This window comes from Echeneis naucrates, chromosome 6 (genome assembly GCF_900963305.1).
Source record: "Echeneis naucrates chromosome 6, fEcheNa1.1, whole genome shotgun sequence".
Lineage (NCBI taxonomy): Eukaryota > Metazoa > Chordata > Actinopteri > Carangiformes > Echeneidae > Echeneis > Echeneis naucrates.
Window position 1 is genome coordinate 12,730,164 of NC_042516.1, and position 22,450 is coordinate 12,752,613.

Sequence of the window (22,450 nt, forward strand, 5' to 3'; positions counted from 1 at the left end):
AAAGCAAGACTTAGACTCTCCTTATGGAATTTAAAACCATCATTCTTTATTATTAGAATTATTATTATAATGCTAATTATCATTTAGATGCAAACATTTGAAAAAAAAAAAATCCTGCATGTTTTCCCATGTGTTTGCTCGACATAATAATAACTCCACTTGTTTTCCAAGGAAGGGGACGTTTTTTACATTAATGTGTTGTCCTTTTGTCATTTAAAACAACATTTACATTTGCCCATTTTTAATTTTAACACCGGCCTCCTCAGAAATCTGTCATGACACTAAATTAACGATTGAAGAAATAAAAAAAAAGACAACCAAACTGTTTTTTTTTTATCGTCATTTCCTTTAATGCAAAAAATATACAAACATTTACAAAAACGATAATAAAAAATAGGAATGTATTTGTATTTCAGACACAGGGTCCATTCCTCAATGTAACAGGTTTCACCAATAAATAAATAAATGTATTCTATTTTTTTTTTATTTGCACAGGTTAGGTTCACACAGTCAGTCTGTAATGTGAGCTACACCACCAGTTGACAGTCTCACACCAAAACACTGAGACAACTGCCTTAACCATGCACTTTGACCTCCGCAGAAACAAGTCCAAAGGCATGCATAATAAAAAAGAAATCTTTGTTTCAAAAAAACAGGATATTTTCAACATTCGTCGTCAACAACATGGAAGCAGATCAAAGTGGGATGTATGGAGCAAACACACGGGCCCCTGCAGGGATGATCCCCAGACCTTCTGTCGTCTTAGGCTTAAATAGAGTGATCCCATGTATCCAGCACTGGACTCCAGATTTGTCCCGTCAGAGTGTGAAAGGAAGATTCAGCAGTCACCTGAAGGTTACATAAGGAGTTACTGACAATATTACACAAAGTAGCACACTTTCAGAAAGTTGTTCTGCATTTAGGCCAAACTTAACATTTCCTGTCAGTAAGTTTGTTTGTTTAATTTATTTATTTTAGTTTGTTTTCCAGGAAACTCTCTTCTTGACAAACCAATTTACCATTTTGGGCATAATTTCTCCAGATCGCTAGTGAGATGTTGACATGGACCAGGCGCCCTCCATCCTCCACACAGAGAAAGCGTAGCTCAGCCTCTCATGAGCCACATAACTGCAGCTTGACATTTTGGAGTCCAGCTCGTCGCTCTGCAGCACCTGGCAGAGGAAGTCGATGTATCTGGCTGCGAGTTTGAGGGTCTGTATTTTGCTGAGCTTGTCCGAGGGTAAAGTGGGGATTATTTTCCGCAGAGCCGCGAACGCCTCATTGAGGGACTGGGTCCTCTGGCGCTCCCGGACGTTGGCCATGACCCGCTGCGACTGGAGCTCCTCGAAAGACTGCGGGCTGCTGCTGCTGGACTTCTTCCCTCTTTTCCCAGGGGTCGGGCTATCTGAGTCCTCCCCGTTTTTCCTGCTGGGTCTCCTCTTCCTCCCACACCTCTTCGGCTGTCTGTCCAGCTCCCCCTCGCTGTTGCTCAGGCTGTCCACAGGAGAGACAGGGGAGCTGCTCGACTCTTCCCCCATATTTTCCTCAGACATCTCCAGTTGGGCAGATGGCGGCCAGAAAGGGTCCCCCCCAAATAAAAATAAAAAAATTATTTCCCTCTCATGAAGTCAAAGAAGTAGTCCACTCGCAGATCTTTGTGGCTTTGAATGTGACACCAGAGTATCCATAGATGGGTTCCTGGGAGGACAAGTCTTTTCTGATACTTGAGAAACTTTGGCAGTTCTTATAGGCTGCATGGCGTAAACTTTTTGGGGAGGGACAGGATTGGCCAAGAAGATGAATTACGTGAGGCAAGGGGTGGGAGCATCCAAGGAGCTATCAGAGAGCTCTAATAGAAAGTCAGACTTGGAAAAGATAAGTGTGTAAAGCTGCTATTTCACAACATGTCAGAATTATTTCAAAAGAAAAATACATGTAAAATACATAATAGTAATCATTACAGCTGCAACAAGATTTTCTACAGATACAACAACCATGTCGTGATATGAGCAAGGACAAATCAAAAAGTAAACATTTTCATTATGTAAGAGCATAAATCCTTTTTTAAAACAACATATTGTAACAACTTTGTTTTCCTCGTATTGAGTGTAATATGTAAATGTGCCACTTCATCCATTTAGCTGCGTCCAGATAAAAAGCCTATTGTGTCTTCATACTGCTGCTGCTTCATGTTTACAATCATCTCCAATAATTGCATGAGCTGACACTTTTTAAAGGCTACTATTATACAACATTGGCACATTTCTGTAAACCTAACCCACATGCATTTTGGATTTATGTTTCCATCTAGTCTTTCTTAAACCAAGTGAGATCAAAAGGCTTTCATATAGGCAACATATGATCCCAATCTTACATTTTTGACATGGAGCCAGCGCTGCAAAGTTTCAAACTTTTCCTTGGATCCAAGCAGCATGCTCTAATTATATTCCCCACAAGAGGGCACATTTTTTTTCTATACTGTAGTATGACTTTGAAATATATCTACAACTGTTGGAAAATAAAGTTTATAGCTTTTTGTTCATCCATGAAACAATAGAAGAAGTGATTTTTCCCTACTGGCTGTAGTCAGGGATGAGAAGAGGGCAGCTCTGTCTATAAGGCCCTCTGGTATTTGCTTGGTTGGTGATACAATATCCATCTTGTTTAGTGGAGGATTACTTTGTTTAGGTTGAGAAGGCTGTGGTCCACAGGAGCAGCATCTGGTTCAGGAAACAGGGGGGCAGTCAGGGTCGGAGGTCACAACACCAACGAACATCCATTTACATCTATGTGGAAGCCTGAGAGTGAAGTATTGTTCCAGGGAGAAACACAAGCTTGTTTAGCTGAGACTTGCTTCTGTTGCCTCTCTGATCAAGCAGTTCATATTGAAACCAAGCGGATGATCATGTTAACTTTGGCTTTGCTGTCTGTATCATATTTGATGCATACATTAATGAGAACATCACCTTGGCGACATGAAAGAAAAAGAGATTGAAAAAGGCAGTTGTTTGAAAAAATAAAGATGCAGATGGTTCAGGTGACCAAGGAGAAAGGTTCTTGTTATTGCTGGAATTGGCTGTAATGAACAATGTAACAAACACTACATAAACAAAAATGCAAATCCACAAGTTTATTATTATTATTATTTGTACTTTTTGTTAGAGGGCCAAATAAAGACTTCAGACTCAAAAGAATTAAAATTTTCTGTCCATTATTTCTTGGGTCGGGCATTATAGGGTTAATTTGTTTCACTCCTCGACAAGGGGAATTTGAACTTTTCTATCTTGAAGCTTCAGATATTCAGCAGATTTCTTTATGGGGATGATGATACTTTCTGGAAAAAGCTTGAGACGCTGAGCTGAAGGCTCGTCAAGGTGTACCGTGGGGTGGCTCTGTCCATGGTGCTGATCTCAGCACCTACCTGCTGTACACAGGTGTGCCAACCTGGTGAAGCTCATCGTAAAACAAGTCAGTAGATATGCTACTATTGTATATTTTTTACTCCAATACATCAATTTAATAAGTGTTGTTACTTATGATGCCATTTTATGAAATAAGGACATTTTCAAGCTTTTAATTAGCCCCTATATCAACTTAAAATCAAATATATCAAATTAGTTTCTCTTGATACGCCAATCCATCAATAATAAAATTCCACAAATAATGATAATCTGAAACTATCAGGGTTTATGCTGCACTGCAATACTTTGGCACATTTTAGTTTGACAGTGTTTTCCTAATGCTGGACTCTATTTTCAAGTTCTCTTGTACTTATTCTTGTTATTTTGTCAACTTAATGTCACTGATTACTTTTGATTGACTCTCAGATTTTGTTCATGTAGGAGAGAGCTTTGTAAAAGCCCCTTGGCTTTTTTCCTTCAGTGCATATCATGTGAACTGTTTCTCCGCCAGAGAGACTTGAAGCAGGGAGGTTGTGATTGCCCCGTCGGCATCCCAGACCCCCGTTCCACAAAGACAGGTCATCATTTCTTATTTTAAAACTAATCACACAAAAGCTAGAATTCACACCCACTCTACGTTTCCATTTTTTGGCAGATTACTCTGAGGAGTCCACTTTGCTGCTGAAGTGACTCTGAGAAAACACAGCTGCTTCTCTCAAATATGATGTCATCACAGGACAACTTCTCCAGTGTTGATCTTTAATAAAGACAAAACCTTCATCAGTCAGATACAGACTGTCGGGACCTGACAATTACAGGAACACGAAGAGGAGATAAACAGCGCTAATTGTTTTTCTCTGTGATTTACCGTATGATGCTGTCTTCTGGGCACGGAGCAGTGGCAAACAGCAGATGAAGAAAGCCTTTGTCCTTATCAATGAGCAGTGAGTGGGTGTTTTGATAGAGTCAAGTGTATGTTACTGACTCATGCAACTTGACACACCAGCCATGAGTGACCCCAGAGCGTCATTAACCACCCCTCCCCAAGGTCTCATCTAGGCAGACACTACTCAGGCTCTCACTCACTAAGTCCTGAACCGGAGCTAGATCCACAGAGACCTGTCTATTTTCTCTGCTTCAGCCTTGGAAGCCAGCGTTTCTCTATCAGCCTACTCATATCTATTGAAATAACAAACCACAGTCCTCCACATGTACGAGGATCCCACAGTTCACGGTGAAATTCATGTTCACTCCATTAAAGTTAAACCGCAGTGAGTCCAATGCCAGCTTGCCAGGATGGAGCCGCTGAACAGGATGAGAAAAGACAGGGGTGTGTTCTTCAAAGAGCAGTCCCAGATAGCCTCTAATCAAGCCCCTGGACTGGCAAGGTCAAGCAGCAGAGTTTTTCAGCTTCAAAATATCCCATTCTGGAGGAAAATCCAGACATCATATCAGGTATTCTTTCTGATAACAGCAGACCACTAGTGGTGAGAGAGTATTTGGGGTGTTGGACAGGGAGGTGAGGATGAAACAGCCCTTTATAAGCTGTCTGGGCACATAGGAGCCAGAACTCCTGAAGTTAGCTGTAAAAGAAAGCCTTTGAAAGCTGCATGCTTTGATGTTGCAGGTCCTAATCATGGTTCAAGTTAATATTGCCGCAGCTCAGCACAATTGAACTTTGTCAGAGAAAATGCAGCGAAACATGGCTTTTCCTAAAGTCTTATCTAATGAAAAGGGTAAATTTTTGTTTGCACATAAAGCTGATTTGGTGTTTATGTATGTCTGTATGTAAAATATCCGCTGTTAAATGTGTTCGTGTCATCCTAATGACTCTGTGGGATATCACAGCTCCACCGCACAATGACACCTTATTAGCCACTAAGAACCAACAAACCTCCAGTATGTTTTCACAGCTTGAAAACTTGGGGTGATGTGGGGTCTGTGGAGGAACTGGCATCCCTGCAGTATAATCTGTGTTTATAACACGCACACACACACACACACACACACACACACACGTAAAACAAACAAAGGGCTTCCTCCAAGGCTTTGAGAAAGAGTTTCTCTGGTCTGATTTTACTCACAAAACAGCAACAACACAGTGGATACCATGTGCTGAGGAAAAAAAATACTACGGAGAGTCACAGATTTCTGCCATGAATGTTGGTTTATTTGATCTGTCAGAGAAGACCGTGAACATCAGCTCATATATTTTTATGCTTTGGCCACAACTGAAACCTCCACCTCTCTATCGCTGAGTCGTGCCTTCTGCTGCCTATAAAGCACACTGCCGCCCAGCAGACCACACACATCCACCCAGGCCACTGCAGCATGGAGGCCAATGCAATGACCCATGCAATGAAAATATCTGTTCAGAGTTATAGTAGTTTCACCATATTTTGCCCAGACTGTAGGATCTTGACAGGTGTCACTGACAGTTTGAAAAGTGATGTCTCATTCCCAAAGGTTTTCCCTGAATCCATCCAAAGATGTTGTCTTAACTTTACTGCTACTTAACAGATTGCGATGCTGTGCTTGTACCATTATTAGGGATGACTTCAGTTTACGTCTAGCCCGTTTATTCCCATTACAATATATGCAAATGAAATCCCGTCTGCATGCGCTAAAACCTGTGCTGGAGAGGAAATAAAAGAACACTGGAAGTAACCACTACAATATTGGAGTGCATATTTTACTTCAGTGAACGGAGTTAATATAATTCATGGAGTAATAAATAAATTACAGTCAGCTCTATTTATGCAGAAAGATTTGGTTTTGTGTGCTGATGTTTTAGTGAATCTCTTACTGCGATTTCTGTGGCCACCCTCATATAACGGAACTTTATTCCTGACATTGAAAAATAACATTCATGAAACTCAACAGCCACATATTTTTCCAGAAACAATGCTCCAGTTACTTTTGATAATCCACAGATCTTGCTGTGAACTGTTTTTTTATCGGAATTATTTTCAGCTGATGAAAATATAAAACAGGCTCGGAATGTTATATGGTTCATCTGACATGGACATAAATACCGTCAAATAAAAGCAGACAGTCCCCACTTTGAGTCACCATCATTTCTGCTTTTTCAGATTAAATGTGCCAGAGAAGGGAGCCAACACAATAAAAATGACATTATGACTGCACTCTACTATAAATAAACTGACCTTTTCATTGAAAAATCTGAGCAACGTTTCGTGCAAGGCATAGCAGGAAACTCTTGTGGCTGCACTAAAACTATTTGCTCTTACAAAACAATTACAGCAATATAAATGGTGGTGTCTGTGGAATGGAGTATTTTAGTAAGACTACGCTAACATCTAAAACTCCTGTGCAGGTGCATGCTGGGTCAAAATCACAAATACAGGAAAAAAGAAAGGATTCCTGTAGACTACACTCATTTCCCCACCACCGAGTCCCTTTACTGTTTAATATAATGAACATAACTGACAAGACGACTTGGCCCAGGCCACCTCTGCTGGAATGTCATCAGTCATGCTCACAATATGAAATAATAATAGAGTAAACTTTTCCAAAAGTAACCGCTCGGTCTTTTATCTTTATCTGTGGCTTGAAGCTCCACAAAACAGCCCTGGCAGAGGTGGAAAGCAGCGTATACATGGGCATGTCACATTGACTTATGTAAGTGATGAGCATAACCTCAGCAGTCCAGTGTGGTTCTTCATGCTAACCACAAAGTCCCACCATAGTCCCTCTCAATAAGGGCTGTGGAGGAGAGGGGAGGTCAAACAGAGTACTCCAGCTGCACATGAGGATGAATAGCGCACAGAGGGATGATGGGCAGAGGTGTGGGGGTGGGTGTGAGGACCGAGGGAGTGATTGGGACAGAAGAGAGTCTCCCAACAAAAACAGAAGAGAAGTGTGGAGGATCACATAGGCTACTTGTCTACTGATGGATGAATGCATAGATAGATAGAAAAGTAGATAGACAGACAGACAACCTTTGCAGGCCTTTGTTTGTGAATTATGTGAAGTAGTAATGACACTAACTCTCCATTGAACTGCAGCTGTGTTCCCATCTCCCCCAGATTTGTGCTCACCTCTGCTCCTCCCAGTGTGTCAATTCGAAGTGACCTCCTCCTCCTCCTTCAGTCCGACCAATCTGTCAGGACACAATAGGCTACCTCTCCAGCTATGTTGTTTTTGGAACAGGAGCCATTCAGCCCTGCTTGTTCTCCCTCTTCTTTGACAGAAAATAGCCAAGAAGACGCTCTTCTCTGACGGATTTATCTTTGCTCCGCAATCTCAGGCTGACAGTAGATTTTACTTTTTGCCCACCCCCCAACCTCGCTCTCTCTCTCTCTCTCTCTCTCTCTCTCTCTGGCTTGTTTGCTTTGCTCATCAGTGTGGAAGTTGGGTGATCATGGCCACCCAGCTCTTTTCATTCAGTCATTTGGCTTTATTATTACCTTCAGGATTTGCAGATTGAAGAGAGTTGTTAAATTACTGTGTAACTTAAATCGCAACCGTTTTGTGCACAGACTGATTACTTCACACCATTGTAAATAACCTCTCTGTGCAGACAAGCTACAGAACTGTCAAGATAGTGAAGGTGGGTTGTCTCAGCGTTATTCAGATGCTGAAAGCTCAGGTCTGTCAAAGACATTACTTGTTGCAGTGAAGTGTAGACACCTGCAGCTTATGGCTCTCCTCACCATCTGCTGGGGACTCTTAAAGTAAAACTGGTAAAAGGAAAGTGTCTTTGCAGTATGATTATGCAGCAGCAGTTTTGAAAACTATCCATGTTTGGTCCTGTACATAAAAGCACGATAGTGGAGCACACTTGCAGCTTTTCTTTTCCATTTTGCTTCTTTATTTTTCTCATTTTTATTTATCTCCATATTATTCAATTTGGGATTTAGCACATTAATAAAACCAACAAAATGATAGAACACAATAAGAGATTAAACTACTGTTTCCAAGGCTGTGTGGCTTGTGACGCCTTGTAACAAAGCAGTGTGTTAAGTTTCTTACAGGTGTATGAAAGGTGTTGTGCAAGTGGAAATTGATTGAAATGTTAGCAGTTGTGTCAGGACTAATTTCCTGCTCTAAACTTCGCATTTGTTTCATTTATATCTGTGTGGGGTTCAAAGTAAAAACATAGCCTATATATTACAAAAAGACCTGAAATTTAGGTTTGTATGGTACAACTACGATTTTTCTTCCTTTCTATCCACCCACGACCACCCTAATTTCTCTTGTGATGTTTTCAAAAGGTTTGTTCCCCAGGTCAGCGAGCACTGCATTAAGAAACCTGGAGTATTATAGATTACAATAAAAAAAAAAAAAAGAAGAAATAAGTGAAGAGAGTGGAATATTTTTTTGCTACATCAGTATTATCAATCTGATGACGTGGAATATGATGATACAGGGGCCATTGCTCTGCAGAGTGCTTTTACTTTGACGTAATTGCTAATAATATGTGAGGCATTTTAATTGAAATACCAAAATGCATTTTTTTTGTTTGTTTTCTTGGTGCCTTTTATTAGCTAAATAAAAGATATGAGTGCTCAACATATAAAGATAATAGTCTGCTCTCATAGTATGAAGGCTTATGGTCTAAGGGTGAAATACAGTCTGTTTATTAGCTTTTGTTTTGAGAATAATTAACATTTTTAGGCTCAGTGGTAAAGTGGCCATAATCAAAATCTCCTGCAATCCTAACACTCCCTTGTCTTATTCCCACTGCGCCTCCATCTGGTTTTCAGATTGTTGTTGAGTTGTGTCACGGCTGGTACATCAGACCTGTCAGCAGATACTCTTTGCACCTCCCCCACATCATCATGGTACACCTGACAAAACTTTTTGCTGTAAGATAGGATGTGATCACATCAACAAAAATAAACACATTCATTAAGACAAGAGGAACTGGAGAAGGACTTTGCCATCATTCCCCTGAAGGCAAAGCAATCAGCGGCTTTGTTGTGGTCTGAGGTGCAGATGCGGATGTTTATAAAAAAACAGTGGGTTTATTTGTGTCTAAAAATGTTTCTTAATCTTTATTGCAGTGTTCTGCCATGACGAAACTCCTTTTCTGTAAGGTTGGTTGATGGAAAAAGTGAGAGTGAGAGCAAAGTGAGGTGTCCAAGGATGTGGATGGTGATTACTCACAAAGCAGCCCTGAGTGCTGCCAAACACTTCAGGTTGTTTTTTTCCCTGTGAGTCATTTGGTAACAGAACTTCCTCCCTCCCAGTGGTGGTCATGGGAAGAGGCTCCAAGCAGGCTGTTAGTCAGAAGAAAGGCATTGAACTCTGGGCAGAAATCAACACCTTGTAACTTATACCACAAACATTTTCAGCTAAACCTGAAAAAAATAAAAAATAAAAATAAATAAATAAAACCGCTGCCCTCCCCCAATTAGAGGTTTATATTCTAGTCTCTCAGGCAGACTCTCCGTTTTTATGGACTTTTAGAAATTTGCAGAATTCACAGTTGATATCTTTGGTTTCATTGTTTTTAAGAAGATTATTTTCAGCCATGTAGTGCATTACTGTGTGTGTAAAATATGATTTCCGGTTTCACTACCAGGAAAACTGTGAACTTATTGTAACTTTAACCTGAATTGAATCAGTGATTTTCTGCTACAGTAGTGGAGTAGGTGTGCTGTTGTTGTCAAGCTGTCTTCAAATTTGGAGCCCAACATTAAGGTGTCTTGCTGTGGTCTCAACATTAATCTTTTCCTGAGAGGACTAAAACACCAATGATAAATGAAGTGCAGCCATGGAAACGGTCAACCCGTGTAGTTTCTTTTCTGACTCCTCTAATTGCTGCAAATTCTCTGCTTTCACATCATCCATTACCAAATTATTAGTGTCCAATCTGAAAAGGGTGTGTGGGTGAGGAGGGTGGAGGATAGTGGTAGGCTGGTGGGCCAGAAGACACCACCAGTACCTTTGCAGCATGCATAAATCACCAGGCTAATAAATTGAAAGCTAAATGACTTTTTGCCCTCAACATATATCATGGAGGCAAACGAAATGAAGCCTTATATACCCTAGAGGACAGAGGAATGCTTCTGTTCATAACAGTGATTTGTGGATGGCTCCCAGATCTGTAGGCTTCAGAAATCAGAGTGGACTCTTTTTGGGCTTTGCGTGTGCTTTCTTATAGCACCATGCTCCTGTGTGTCCAACTTAGTCCTACATCAGTGTTTGTTTTCAAGGGAAATGTATTAAAAAAATAACCCAGATTGCTAATAGTTCTATGGTAATGTGCACCTTGCTTTTTTTTTTTTCTTTAGATATGTCTAGTTTTAACATCAACATGCTTTTACACTTTTGGAGATTTGAACCATCAGGCAAAGAAAGACTGACAATGTGCTTGGTACTGTTCATGATTTATTTATTTTTCTGTGACATGTTTCTGATGCTGAGAAGTTGGATCTGTTTGTTAGCACCATATGATTAACTCCTTAACAGTTGGACTAAATGATGAACTTATTTTAGTTTTGTCCCCCCGCCATTGAATAAGGATTGTTTGGCACATCAGAGTTGATGCAAGGAACAAACTGGGATTTTCGATGAAACCAGCCGAACATCAATACAATGGCGCCCCCCACTGGACCAAAAGCATCAGGTTCTGGATTACTAGGTGGGGGCTCTGTACCAGTAAACAATTACAATAGCATATATTAGTATACATAACAGATGAAAAACCTAAATAAAAATAGAAAATGCGTTTTACTTTTGTATTAAAGTGTAAATACCAGCCAGCTCATTGCAGTAGTATTGCCGAAATTTGAGCCATTTTATCAGAACATATGAACTATGTGAAAGTTAGTCAGTGTCTTTTCAGTTAGCACATCATCTAAATTTCTTAAAAAAAAAAAAAAAATGCTCAAAAGTTTTTCTTGGCTGTTACCTGGGGTAAGGGCCAAATGAAACAGTAATTTCAGCATTTTTCCCCCTTAAAGAAAATAAAAAGCCAGCGAACTTCTACTTAATCCCACCTGGATCACCACAGCAGAGCGAGCAGAGATGAGCTTTGTTTGTGAGGTCTCACCCTGTCTGACATTTTGATGAAGAATAGGACCTATGTGGGGCACTTCTTGAAATGCAATCTGTAGTGAGCACTTGCCTTCAATGAAGAAGCCAAGAAACTGGGAAATACATAAAACATGTATGCTATTTAAACATGGCCTTTCTCAGAACAAACCTCAGCATCTTGGATGTGTGCCGAAGTTGGAGCATTACTGGAATTTCATTGCTGTAGTCGGGGATAAACTTAAGCACTGACAAGTCTGAGAACATTTTATTGGCCAAGAAACAGGAGGAGCTTCAACATGTATTTTCTTCAAAAGTGGTCAGTAAATGGCAGGACTTAGTGTTGATGCAGCTTTGGCAGGAGCATCAGTGAATATTTAATGTGTTAAATTGTTGATTTGATACGAGGGGGAGCAGCAGCTAATGGTGGTCTGACTAAACGCTACAGCAGTTTAGCGGCCCTGCAGACATAAACACACACTCCATGGAGCATAGACACTAAAAATGCTGCAGCTAGAGAACAGACACAGGTGTACAAAGGGAAAGGGTCATAGAAAAATTAGCTGTAGGCAAATTGTGTTGCGGCGGCATTGTGTGGTTTACAGTTAATTTTCCTTGTGTAAGGTCTTGTTCTGTAGCCTGGGTAAATGCCAAACCAAATAAAGTAAGCTAAATAGTTTTCTCCCATTGAAACTGAGTTATTGAAAAAGACATTGTTTATAGGGTCAGTGAGCTAAGGCTTATTCGGTAGAAAAGAAAAAAAATGCTGCTCTGATTCCACAATTATTAAAAACTGACAGTGCAAAAGATGCTGAAGATGCCAACATCAACATACCTGATGGAGATTATTATGCAAGAATAGCTTCACATAATTTGCATGTTGATATTTTTGTGTCTTGTTTAACCAGATAACAACACCTTTAGAAACATGACGAGGGAGTTATGTCTATGATCCCTCCTGTTATTTCTGTGAGGTAGCCAACAGGTGAACCAGTTGAACCACAAGAGATTATCCAGCAGCAGCAGCATGACGGTCATGTCAAGGTCTGTGAGTGTGTAAGAATATCTTGAACAGTGTTGTGTGGGCTCAAGCTTTCACTAAAAACACTATGTTAAATCAGTGTAACCACATTGTTGAACAACACAAATGTCAGCACATGGACTCTGACAGGCTGCAGTCTTCATAATTATTATGGTATCCCTGCTGCCACACTATCTGCTGCTATTAAAGGATCCCAAAACAAAAGCAGTCAAATTTCATTAGTCACAAAGTTAAAGCCTCAGTGCATCTAAATAATGGAGGCTTAAAAAGGCAGTGCCCATTTTTAAACTGAACCAGGCCCTGCCTCTAATAGTCTTCTCTTTCTTCTTCTCATGTATTAGTATTACCTAGTTGTCCAATTCAAAGAATTTTGGTAACGTTTTGTCTTTCATACCGCAATATGACAATTTTGGATGTGTACAATACTGGCAATGAATTATTAATATTTGGCTCTGTAACTCATTGTTAAATGTTTATCTTTGGTGAATCATACATCTGAGCAAAAGGATCAGGTAGAGCATCATCAAACAGTGAAACTTTGTTGTCTGAGTCATCTAATGAAGGATGCAGTATTTGCAGAGCAACACTGTATTTAGCGAGGGGAAGTCTGTTATCAAAAGCTTAAAGCATGGAAAGATGTCTGGTAAAGTTCAGGTGACCTTATGGTTTTCTCTGCACTCTATTTAAACCTTGTTAAAGGTTTAAAATTCCACAGCTGTCTGTGCTATGTAACTATAACTATAATTTCTTCATTTTTCAGGATAAAAATTTTTACCCATGGCTGAGAAAATATGCTTTCCCAAACAGTTAGTGTGCCACAATATTATGAAATAGTTTCCTGTTTGTTATCAATTTGGTGGCTGGGAAGTGGCACATCTGGCTGTTTGGAAAGAAAAAAGGCACTACTTTGTCCTATAAGATAGGTGTTCATACAAAGTTTGTTACTGTAGTGAGAAGAAATAAATTCTCATGAGCAAATACTTTCATTAGATCTAATGTTTCTTATCAGCATTTTGTCTTTTATCTTTCTGCTCAATTCCTTCATGCTAAATTATCCTACACTGTTTATCACAAGTCCTTTCAAAATGTCCAAGTACAACCTTCTACAATCATTCTTATGCTGGAGATTGAATCAGTTCCCACTGTTGCCTGATACGATTTTCTTTATTTGATTTACTTTTCCTGAGGTAGTTTCAGTGAGCCAAAGTAAAGTCAGCTTACAGTGCTGTGTTCTCTGTCTGATAGAGACCAGCACACAACACTCTCAGCTGAAACTAGCCTAAACAAACAGTGCAGAGAAAAGCAAATAGCCAGCAGAAAATCAATAGAAATGAGTTCCAATGGATTTAACACTGCTGAAATAAAATAATTACAAATGCTGCATCAGGTGATAAATAACAGACGTAGCAGTTTATGTGTTTGCACTTTTTTTCAAGAGACAGTTGCTCAGTTTGCTGTTTTAGTAATAGCCACTGTACTGTATTACATCTTTATTAAAAGGTAAACAGATCAGAGAGCATACTGCAGGTAACATTGGTTCATTTCTTATGCAACACATCTCAATGTCAGTATAAAAACATTAATGCTCTCATCTACAATTCTAGCAACTAGAAAAAACTCAACTCTGAATACTGAGGGTTTTATATATGGCAATTACATGATGATGCCAGAATGAATATGTTATGATTGCTTAGAGTACAATATGATATTATCTCCTTTGTACATATCTAACTATAAAAACAGCTAATACACAAAAATGAAGGTCAACAATAGTTTATGACACAGGTAGAGTAAAATGACACCTTGACAGTTCGTTTACTTGCATCAGGAAACTTATGAGGCACATTTCACTGGGGAAGAACATGTCAGCCTGCAAAGCTACAGTAGATGTAGGTACGCTGGTGAGATTGCTATTCAGCAACAGTGTTCACATTTATTTGTTTTCTTACTCCCCACTCACCTGCTTACAATGTGGTGCAGAAGATTAGGCCCTGCAACCCTCAGTCACACTAACAGTCATTTCATAAGAAGGAATTGAAAATGGTTTGTATGCAGATTCCCATTTAAAAGTTGTATGTGAAATTATCTAAGGGAAGCTGGATAGGCTCATAAGTATTACATAAGTTATAGGAATGCCGTATTAAAAAGCTAATCAGAGCCATAAATAATCATGTAGAAAAAATATTGGGTGTCAAATTTGAATAAACACTTAGCGCACTAAGTGCACTGAGGAAACAGAAGAATGGTTACCTTCTTTTCAAGGGTAAAGATATAAAATGTTTGAACATATTTGTAAATAATAGTTAAGATTACTCATACTCGGAATATCAGGACCTAACTATTGTAGTTTTGAAAATGGCACACTAAAATTAAATTTTACTTTGGGGCTATATTACACGTATTCATGTAATAAAAATATTCAGATACATTTTTCTCTGTAGCGTCTGTAGCGTTTCATTCACTTGTCAATAATTAAATGAAAGTATGACCTGCATATTTATTAAGTATCTGCCCGTATCTCAATTAAGCCTTTTCTAATGTTTTGTAAAAAAAAAAAAAATAAAGTGAGAGAAGCTATGAGGCAACAGAAATAATTAAGTAACATATTTATCGAAGCCATATGTAACAAACCTCTCCTGTAATGGAGAGACTGAAGAGGGTCTTGTCAACCTTACAGTGCATTTGGCAAAAGTTTAGCTATTCTGATAGGCTGAGGCTCGAAAGATATCAAGACAGTTTACTGTAATGACGGCACCTGTTAGCTGCCTCCACTGTCTGGTTGGAGGATTTCTCATTTTGTCCAAGACCAGGTGCAGATCCTGGATCATGTCCCTGTAGCTCTCTCCATAGCGCAGACTCCAGGAGTACAGGAAGTCATAAGCAGGTTTCCACATCGACTAAAACAGAACAGGAAATTTTGAATTATTTTTAAAATAGAATGTAAATCATAATCAAGCTTATCAGATCAGTGTCATCTACTGTCCATGACGTCTGTGTCAATGTTAAACTAACCTGGGGACTAACTTCCCCATTACTCCCTCGGTGTGGTGACTCATAGCTGGCTATCTGAGTGCTGGAGAGCTTTCCCATCTTCTCAGCAAGATCCCGCCATCGAATCCCAAGCTCCACTGCAGTGGACAAGATGACTGTGTTCTGAATCAGCTGGGCCACCAGATTCACAGAGTCCATTTTGAGCAGGCCCTAAAATGAAGGATGCAGAGATAAGCTCTCACAACACCTTCAAAGGCAGGTGAAATCTGAGTTTAAACTGTGAAATGACTGCATCACAAGTTGTGGGTTGTGTGTATGACAATTATTGTGGAAAAGATTAGTTATTTTTCTTCTCTGGACCCGTATGAGTGAATGATTGACACGTGGAATATTAAATATAAAGATTCTCTTTCATTAACATTGTGAATTTGTCAGAAGTGAAAATATATTGCTTTTCTCTCCTTACCACCAAGAGTTCATGCAGGAACTTTTTCTTGCTCTTCCCAGCGTGACAGTCTTCCTTCAGCTTTTCCAGAACGCAGGCCACCTTATCAGCCTCTGTTTCAGCATGTGTCCTCGTAATGGTGTCCAGTGGCAGGTTGCTGTACCCTAAAGCACTTGCAAAACCTCTCCAGCTGGTTATATGCTCTGTAACCAGTGTCTGGATGGCAGAGTACATATAGGTAAGCTTCTTGAAAGGTAGCGTCATGTTGTCCAAGAGGACCTCTGTGGTGATTTGAATGCCAGTGAAGTCAATCACCTGGTCTCTGGTTATGAGTTTGATGTTTTTGCAGTGAACCAAACCAGTCCTACCTCTAAGAAATCCAATATACCACTCCTTTACTTTTGAATTTCCCACTGACCTAACAGTCTCTCTGGAAAGGAGAGCCAACGTGTCCCCTTTGAAGTACTCCAGAAGGTAGTCTACACGTGGTTGACGGAGAACCGACTTCAGGGCTACACCATACCACTGTAAGCTCACAGGTTTGTCTTCAAATTTGGGGAAATCTGGTATACTTTCCTCTAGAATAGGCAAAGTTCTGGCCATTTCGGTCCCCCTTTCTGTTTGCCTTGGTGTTCGCTTTTCTGTTCGAATGGGTGCTACAGAAGGTGAGGGCACCTGGAAATGTCTAGCTCTTCCAGTGTTACATTCCTTAACTTGCAGGTCTAATTCAAAGGGAGTGATTCTTGCTTTACCAGTATAAGATAACGCAACCGGCAGATGCAAAACAGTTCCTATTTTGAGCTGACTATGCCTCACTTCTTTCAGTTCATCCTCAGGTTTGATTTCAAACACTGGGTCTGTGACTCTAACTCTGACATGCAGATTATTCAGTTTGTCTGGTTTAAATTGATGCTTTCCCCAAAGCTGCAGTACAAGTGGAGGTAGGTTCTTGTTGCCTTTACATATATCTGAAAATGGAAGCTTCTCAGGAATATCCTCATGACAGCAAACCAGTATTACAACCTTGAATGATGGATGGATGTACCTGGGACCATAAACTGCTACAGTGATTTGGCGGTCAAGGTAATCCCAGATTGATGTAGCAGGAGACTGGATTGCAGAGGCCTCTGCAACGGCAATCACATAAAAATGTGTCTTCAGATCCTGGAGCTTTATCTGCATCATGTTCTTGTAAATGTAACAGTCATCCACTTTTATATAAGGTCCCTCTCTTTTGTTGGACACCATTCCAACTACAGTCGTCATCACCTGACTTAGCGGGTCATCCTTTACCTCTCCGGAGAGTTTCATATCCAGCGAGATGCACTCTTTTGTATTGATGTTGCTGAGGACCACCTCAAGAAGTGGACTCATGGTTGTCATGTAGTTGTTATTGAGTCCAGGGGGAGGGTCGAGCATTGCTTTCAGTGTAACTTCCTGGACTTCTCCAGGAGGAACATGGCCTTCTGGGATATGGATGCTAACTTCTGAGTCTGGCAGCTGCACTGAGCCTCCAGCGTGACCAATCCTGCAGATGACCTGAAAACCAGAGGCCTGGGTCTGCGCCCATCCTGGGCTCTGGCTCATTAGATTTAAGTCCAAACACGATCGGGTCAGCTGCCTGTGGCTCAGCCAGGCCATCTTATAGGCCTCTCTGTCATTTTTCAGCCACTCGAAATCTGGGTTTAGGACTGGCCTGGGTGGTGTGAAGCTGTCCCCACGTTTTGGCAATTTTCTCTCCAGATCATCGAGGATGTCTGAAGCACTCCTCCACCTGCCAGATCTGTGACTGTCCTTGCGTTTGTTTTCCAAGAAGTTACCCACGTTACCTTCATCTGAAGATGTGCTGATGTCATCATCATTACGCTTCTCTTGATGTTTTTCACTGTCTTGACTCACATTTGATGTATTTTGAATCTGTTTGTCTTTGCTTTTATGCAAAATGTCATCTAAGAAAGGGTTTGATCCAGAAAGTTTGTTCCAAAAAGGATTTTTTGTCTCAGATGGATTAGCATCTTCAGGTTGTAAAAGTGACCATTCAGAGTTCTGTGTGATTTGCGGCACATATCCACCTATTAAAAAAAATATATCAGGCTATGTTAACATTATCATTATGCTACACTGTATGAACTTAGAGCTGTTTATGTTTTTAAATTTGAATTTTACCATTAAGGTTATTGCTTGTCGAGCCAATGTCTCCCAGGTCAATGAGCGTACCCTCAGATTTACTTCTCATTAGACTACCAACACGACGAAAGGGCTTTGCTCTTTCAGCTGCCATACTTTCATCTGAAAACAAAAAAACAATAAGACTTTGAATTTCACTGTCTTTTCCTTCCCTGGTAGCTTTTACTAGTCTGAAATAAAAATAAATTTTGTCCTAGAATTACATAATTCATATGATATTGATATGATATAATATAATTCCTGAAGGGAACAAACCTAATATATACCTAATACCTAAATTATTCCCTATTTATTGATAAACTTATCACGAGTTCACCAATTAATCAGCAGAAATCTATTTTGCAATTATTTTCAAAAACCTTTGTGCTATCATTGATAGAGTGTTATAGGTTTGAACCACAGACAAGCAGCTTCAGTTTATTGGAAAATAACAAGCAGACTAATTGTTTCATTTACGTTTAGGGCTGCCTGCCACCTTAAATTTACAGACTAAGCAGAGACATATTTTGAAACTTTTGTGACACATGACAACAAGTCCCTCCACAATGAAAGACATGTGAGTGCAGTTATGGTTCCGCCTCTGCTGTATTTCTTTCCCAGCCTCGGGGTTCAGCGCTTCTGTCTGTTTCAGAAAACTAGCTCTGTCCAAACGGGGAATAAAGCCTGAGCTCTTCAGTCTGTCACTTGTTAGCGTAAAAGGACACTACCCATTCATGACTTGTCACAGTGAGTCAGTCATTAATAATGTGGTTTCTTACACCAGTGCACAAAAACAGGTTGGTCTTGTCAAGCCTATGACACAATAGTCGCTTCTCCCAGCGCTCCTAGCTATGATCAAAGTGCAGTACCACCGTCTGTGTAATACTGACAGACCAAATACTGCGGCCAAAACTCACTCTGAGCGCACTCTGCTGTATTTACTGCAGCGGGATTCATGATCAATCTGAGAGCGTCCATTTCATTTAAAGCATACACATGTGCGTCTTTCATAGTTTCACTCAGTCATCTGAAGTAACATTCATTAATAATTCAAGGCGACAACAACAACAACAACAACAACAACAACAACAACAACAACAACAGAGCTTCGGCAGGATAGACTGACTCAGAGCTCCAGCTTCAATGAGCAGTCAGCAGGTGTGTACGACCGCACTGTGTCCTTACATCTTAATTAACTATTTCCTTCCTCTGCGACTTCCTGTTAACAAAACCCGAGAATAAAACTATTAAAAAGTAAGATAAAGCAAACAAAGTCTGGTCTCACCGTCGGCATGAGATGTTTGGAGTTTTTCTTCAACGCGCTGGCAGGAAAAAACACAACACTCCGTCATGATCAACCCTCCAGCTCCTCTTATTACAGCTCTGTTTGTCTTTCAGGCCCGGAGCATTTCGGGACTGGGAGTTTGCAATAACACCGGAGCCCCCTCGGAGAAACGGGCTCGCGTGCTCCGGAACTACAGCGCCCACAATGCAACGCTCTGTTTAAGCGCGCACACCTGAAACCGAGCGATACCTGCAGTTTCGACAGCAGCTAGAGGTCGGTGATTAGCCCTCACATGTTGAAGCCACCGACTCAGTCGATGAAAGGACGGAGGAAACAAGGTTAATGTTCACAGTTAATTATTTAGCCTGCAGTTTTAAGGTAAAACCGAAGCTGGGTGTTTCCACGCCGACAGGCAGCATTAGCAGGTGTTTGAGGTAGAGCAGCAGAAAAAGACGGTGTTGCTACCTCTTAGTCATTCGTGTAGTCAGTGACAAAATTTGTTTGGTTTTATTGATTTGCTGTGTCACAACTATCGACGTTGTTTTCAGTGAGTGTAGATCAAAGCCAGCATGAACTGACAGCTTTAGATCTTAAACTCATCAGGGACAGAAAGTTCACATGTTAGGCACGTTGGATGTGACGAGGGACTGAAAAGATCACTAATTGAGGCTGGGACATAATATGTTTTCTGACTTACTATTTTTAGTAAGTCACAGCTTAACACTAAAGTGCAACACTTGGATGGAATGTCTTTGAGAAGTTAAAATATCCCACATCCCTTTGGGGATTTTTTTTTTTTTTTTTTTTGCTTGTTTTACTGTTTTTCTGATGAATATCCTTGTGAAAATTGAAATGTCCCTCCAGAGCTTTTGTGGTCTTTGGATGCAGGCCTGGCCTCCACAAGCAGTTCTCAAGGAATGCAACTAAGCACTCTTGAGGAGATTATGAATTTTCATGTAGTGGCCGCAGCAGCCTGGACTTTAGCATGAATAGTTCACATCCTCTACTGCGGAAATGAAAGTATTTTCTATATGCTAATTGAAAAGCCATTGAATGACAGTTATGAGGTTGAATGTTGGATTAAGGTAGCCTCGTTATAAAATAAGTGAAACCTACAAAATACGTCTTGCACTTCATCAGGACCCAGCTGTTGTAATTTTATTATCACTGTCTCATCCGTCTTTACAATGTATGTGAAACATACATCCGTGAGCAAACTATGCTCTCTTGTGGCTGATTTGAGAGTGAAGATGGCACAACATTTACTAACTTTCACTACATTGTGGATACTTTCCACAAATCCTGTGAACAGGCCAACATTAACAATGAAATGACTAGCAACAAATACTATTGCCTGTGTAACATCCACCTTAAGTTACATTTCTTAGTTGTCTTAGTCAACAAGATTATTAAATAGGTCAGAAAGTGTTACATAACACATAGTTGGTTTTGGCCTTTTCATGGGATATGGGATTTAAAGCCGAATATAAAATATCCTTTAACAAGTGGCTTTCTCTACAAACTGGCAGGAAAAGCAAAAACCTATGATGGCTAAATTCCACTTCAGTTTCGCTGAAGTTTACCTGTTTTGTGCGTGTTGAACCACAGCCACACTCACACTCCCCCCCCCCCCGTAAGTAAGTATGTTACCTGTGAGAAAGAGGATTACTAAATTTATTACACTGGTGTTTGCAATATTTTGTTGATAGTTGGAATGAATCTCTTGCTATTTGTCCTCACACAACAATTAGATAAGTTAGATACATAGATACTTTATTTATCCCATGGGGAAATGTTAAATTGTTCCTATATCTCTTTCAGTTTCTGAGTTTTACCTCTTTTCAAAAGAATCTAGTCTCCTGCATTTGGATACACTATTGAACTATGCAGTAACCCCCTTTTTAGAAACAATATGGTGGTGTCATATCAATCTGTCCAACCCTGGCGCTGTATTTGATTTTCCGTTCAGGCATAATTTCATATTTTCATATTTAATGAATAGCCCAATGATTAATGAAAACAAGAGAGCAGTTTGAATAAAACTTTCTCTGAGTAGCTTGAAGAGAATGAAAGTTGAGATGGGATGTACATACGTCTGCCTCTTGGTGGAGCCATTTGTCCACAATTCTCACACACAGCTCTTAAATTTTAAAAAAATGTAAAATTAGAATGAGCAGAGGTTGCATTTGTCAGCTTTTGATTTTCATTAATCCAAAAGTAATGAAAAATTAAATTAAAACACGGGTGAACAGATGGTTGTTTTTAAAGACCAAACTAAAATGATTAAAACTTATGTGTACTATAGCATTTAGCTGAAATGCACAAACACAAATATTGAAAGATAAACTCACAGTCAGATGCAATAAAGGTGTTGTCCAAACAGTATCTACTTCTGTTACTACGCAGTACAAAATATTTCTGTCCTATTTTGCAGTCTAATGTGCAAAAGGGATTAGAGCTATAGCTAAAGATAAACTTCATTATTAAATATCTTCCTGAAATTTACAATTTACCTACTTCCCCACTAAAGAAACTAGAAATTTAATTAATAACAACCTAAAAATATAACTTAAATAAAAAATGGCGCAGTTTACCATTCAGTTTCTCAGAGTCCAAGATGGTGCCGTCTAACATTTTCTTTATCAACCAACAGTTATCAAATGTTTCACATTTTTTGCTTAATAATGTATTTTATTCACAAATTTGTTTATATAGATGACAAAAAGAAAATAAGCCAGTCAATAGACTAAAGGATTAATCAGCAAATTTTAATGCATGAGGTCTTCCGGTCGATTTGGGCCTTTCCTGCTGACTTCAATCTTCATTGTTTGGTTCACTTACTTGATGTCTAATTTGAAAAATAATTTTTAGGACATTTAGGTTTTATTAATCATAATCATGTCTTACTGCTAAGTACTCTAAGTAAGTGCTAAGTACTGTGAGTTTCAGCAGTCTGAAGCCTTTGTTTAAATGCATTGTTGGAACTCATTCAATGAGGATAATTGCTGTCAAGTAAAAAAAAATTAATCATTTTGATTCTGTCAGGACATGAAATGATTGAGCCCATAGTTATGAATGCAGTGATGCCATTAAACGTACAATTTTACGTCTAAAAG

The 22,450-nt window shown here is 39.7% G+C and overlaps 2 protein-coding genes across 3 annotated transcripts; both read right to left on the minus strand.

The window, feature by feature from the left end:
- Nucleotides 1-378: 378 nt before the first annotated feature.
- twist1b (twist family bHLH transcription factor 1b) lies at nucleotides 379-1,695 on the minus strand. Its single transcript, XM_029504856.1, has 2 exons — nucleotides 1,020-1,695; nucleotides 379-849 (listed from the first exon to the last, which is right to left on the minus strand). The coding sequence occupies exon 1, from the start codon at nucleotides 1,551-1,553 to the stop codon at nucleotides 1,047-1,049; it is 507 nt and encodes a 168-aa protein (XP_029360716.1). The 5' UTR covers nucleotides 1,554-1,695; the 3' UTR covers nucleotides 379-849; nucleotides 1,020-1,046.
- Nucleotides 1,696-13,596: 11,901 nt separating this feature from the next.
- macc1 (MET transcriptional regulator MACC1) lies at nucleotides 13,597-19,432 on the minus strand. Of its 2 annotated transcripts, XM_029504631.1 has the most exons (5): nucleotides 19,335-19,432; nucleotides 18,050-18,172; nucleotides 15,905-17,955; nucleotides 15,460-15,648; nucleotides 13,598-15,344 (listed from the first exon to the last, which is right to left on the minus strand). In XM_029504631.1, exons 1-5 carry the CDS (start codon nucleotides 19,399-19,401, stop codon nucleotides 15,141-15,143), a joined length of 2,634 nt encoding a protein of 877 aa, XP_029360491.1. In that variant the 5' UTR covers nucleotides 19,402-19,432; the 3' UTR covers nucleotides 13,598-15,140. The 2 variants fall into 2 exon arrangements, with proteins under 2 accessions (XP_029360492.1, XP_029360491.1); XM_029504632.1 differs by lacking the exon at nucleotides 18,050-18,172 and having other exon boundaries at nucleotides 13,597-15,344; nucleotides 19,335-19,407.
- Nucleotides 19,433-22,450: the final 3,018 nt, after the last annotated feature.

What these genes read in the sequence shown, in the direction of transcription:
- twist1b (XM_029504856.1), bottom strand. Translation starts at nt 1,553, where the DNA reads ATGTCTGAGGAAAATATGGGGGAAGAGTCGAGCAGCTCCCCTGTCTCT.
- macc1 (XM_029504631.1), bottom strand. Translation starts at nt 19,401, where the DNA reads ATGACGGAGTGTTGTGTTTTTTCCTGCCAGCGCGTTGAAGAAAAACTC. An exon ending in CCAAACATCTCATGCCGACG is followed by an intron (nt 18,173 to 19,334) that starts GTGAGACCAGAC and finishes TTTTGTTTTCAG; the next exon opens with ATGAAAGTATGGCAGCTGAA. An exon ending in GACAAGCAATAACCTTAATG is followed by an intron (nt 17,956 to 18,049) that starts GTAAAATTCAAA and finishes TTTTTTTAATAG; the next exon opens with GTGGATATGTGCCGCAAATC.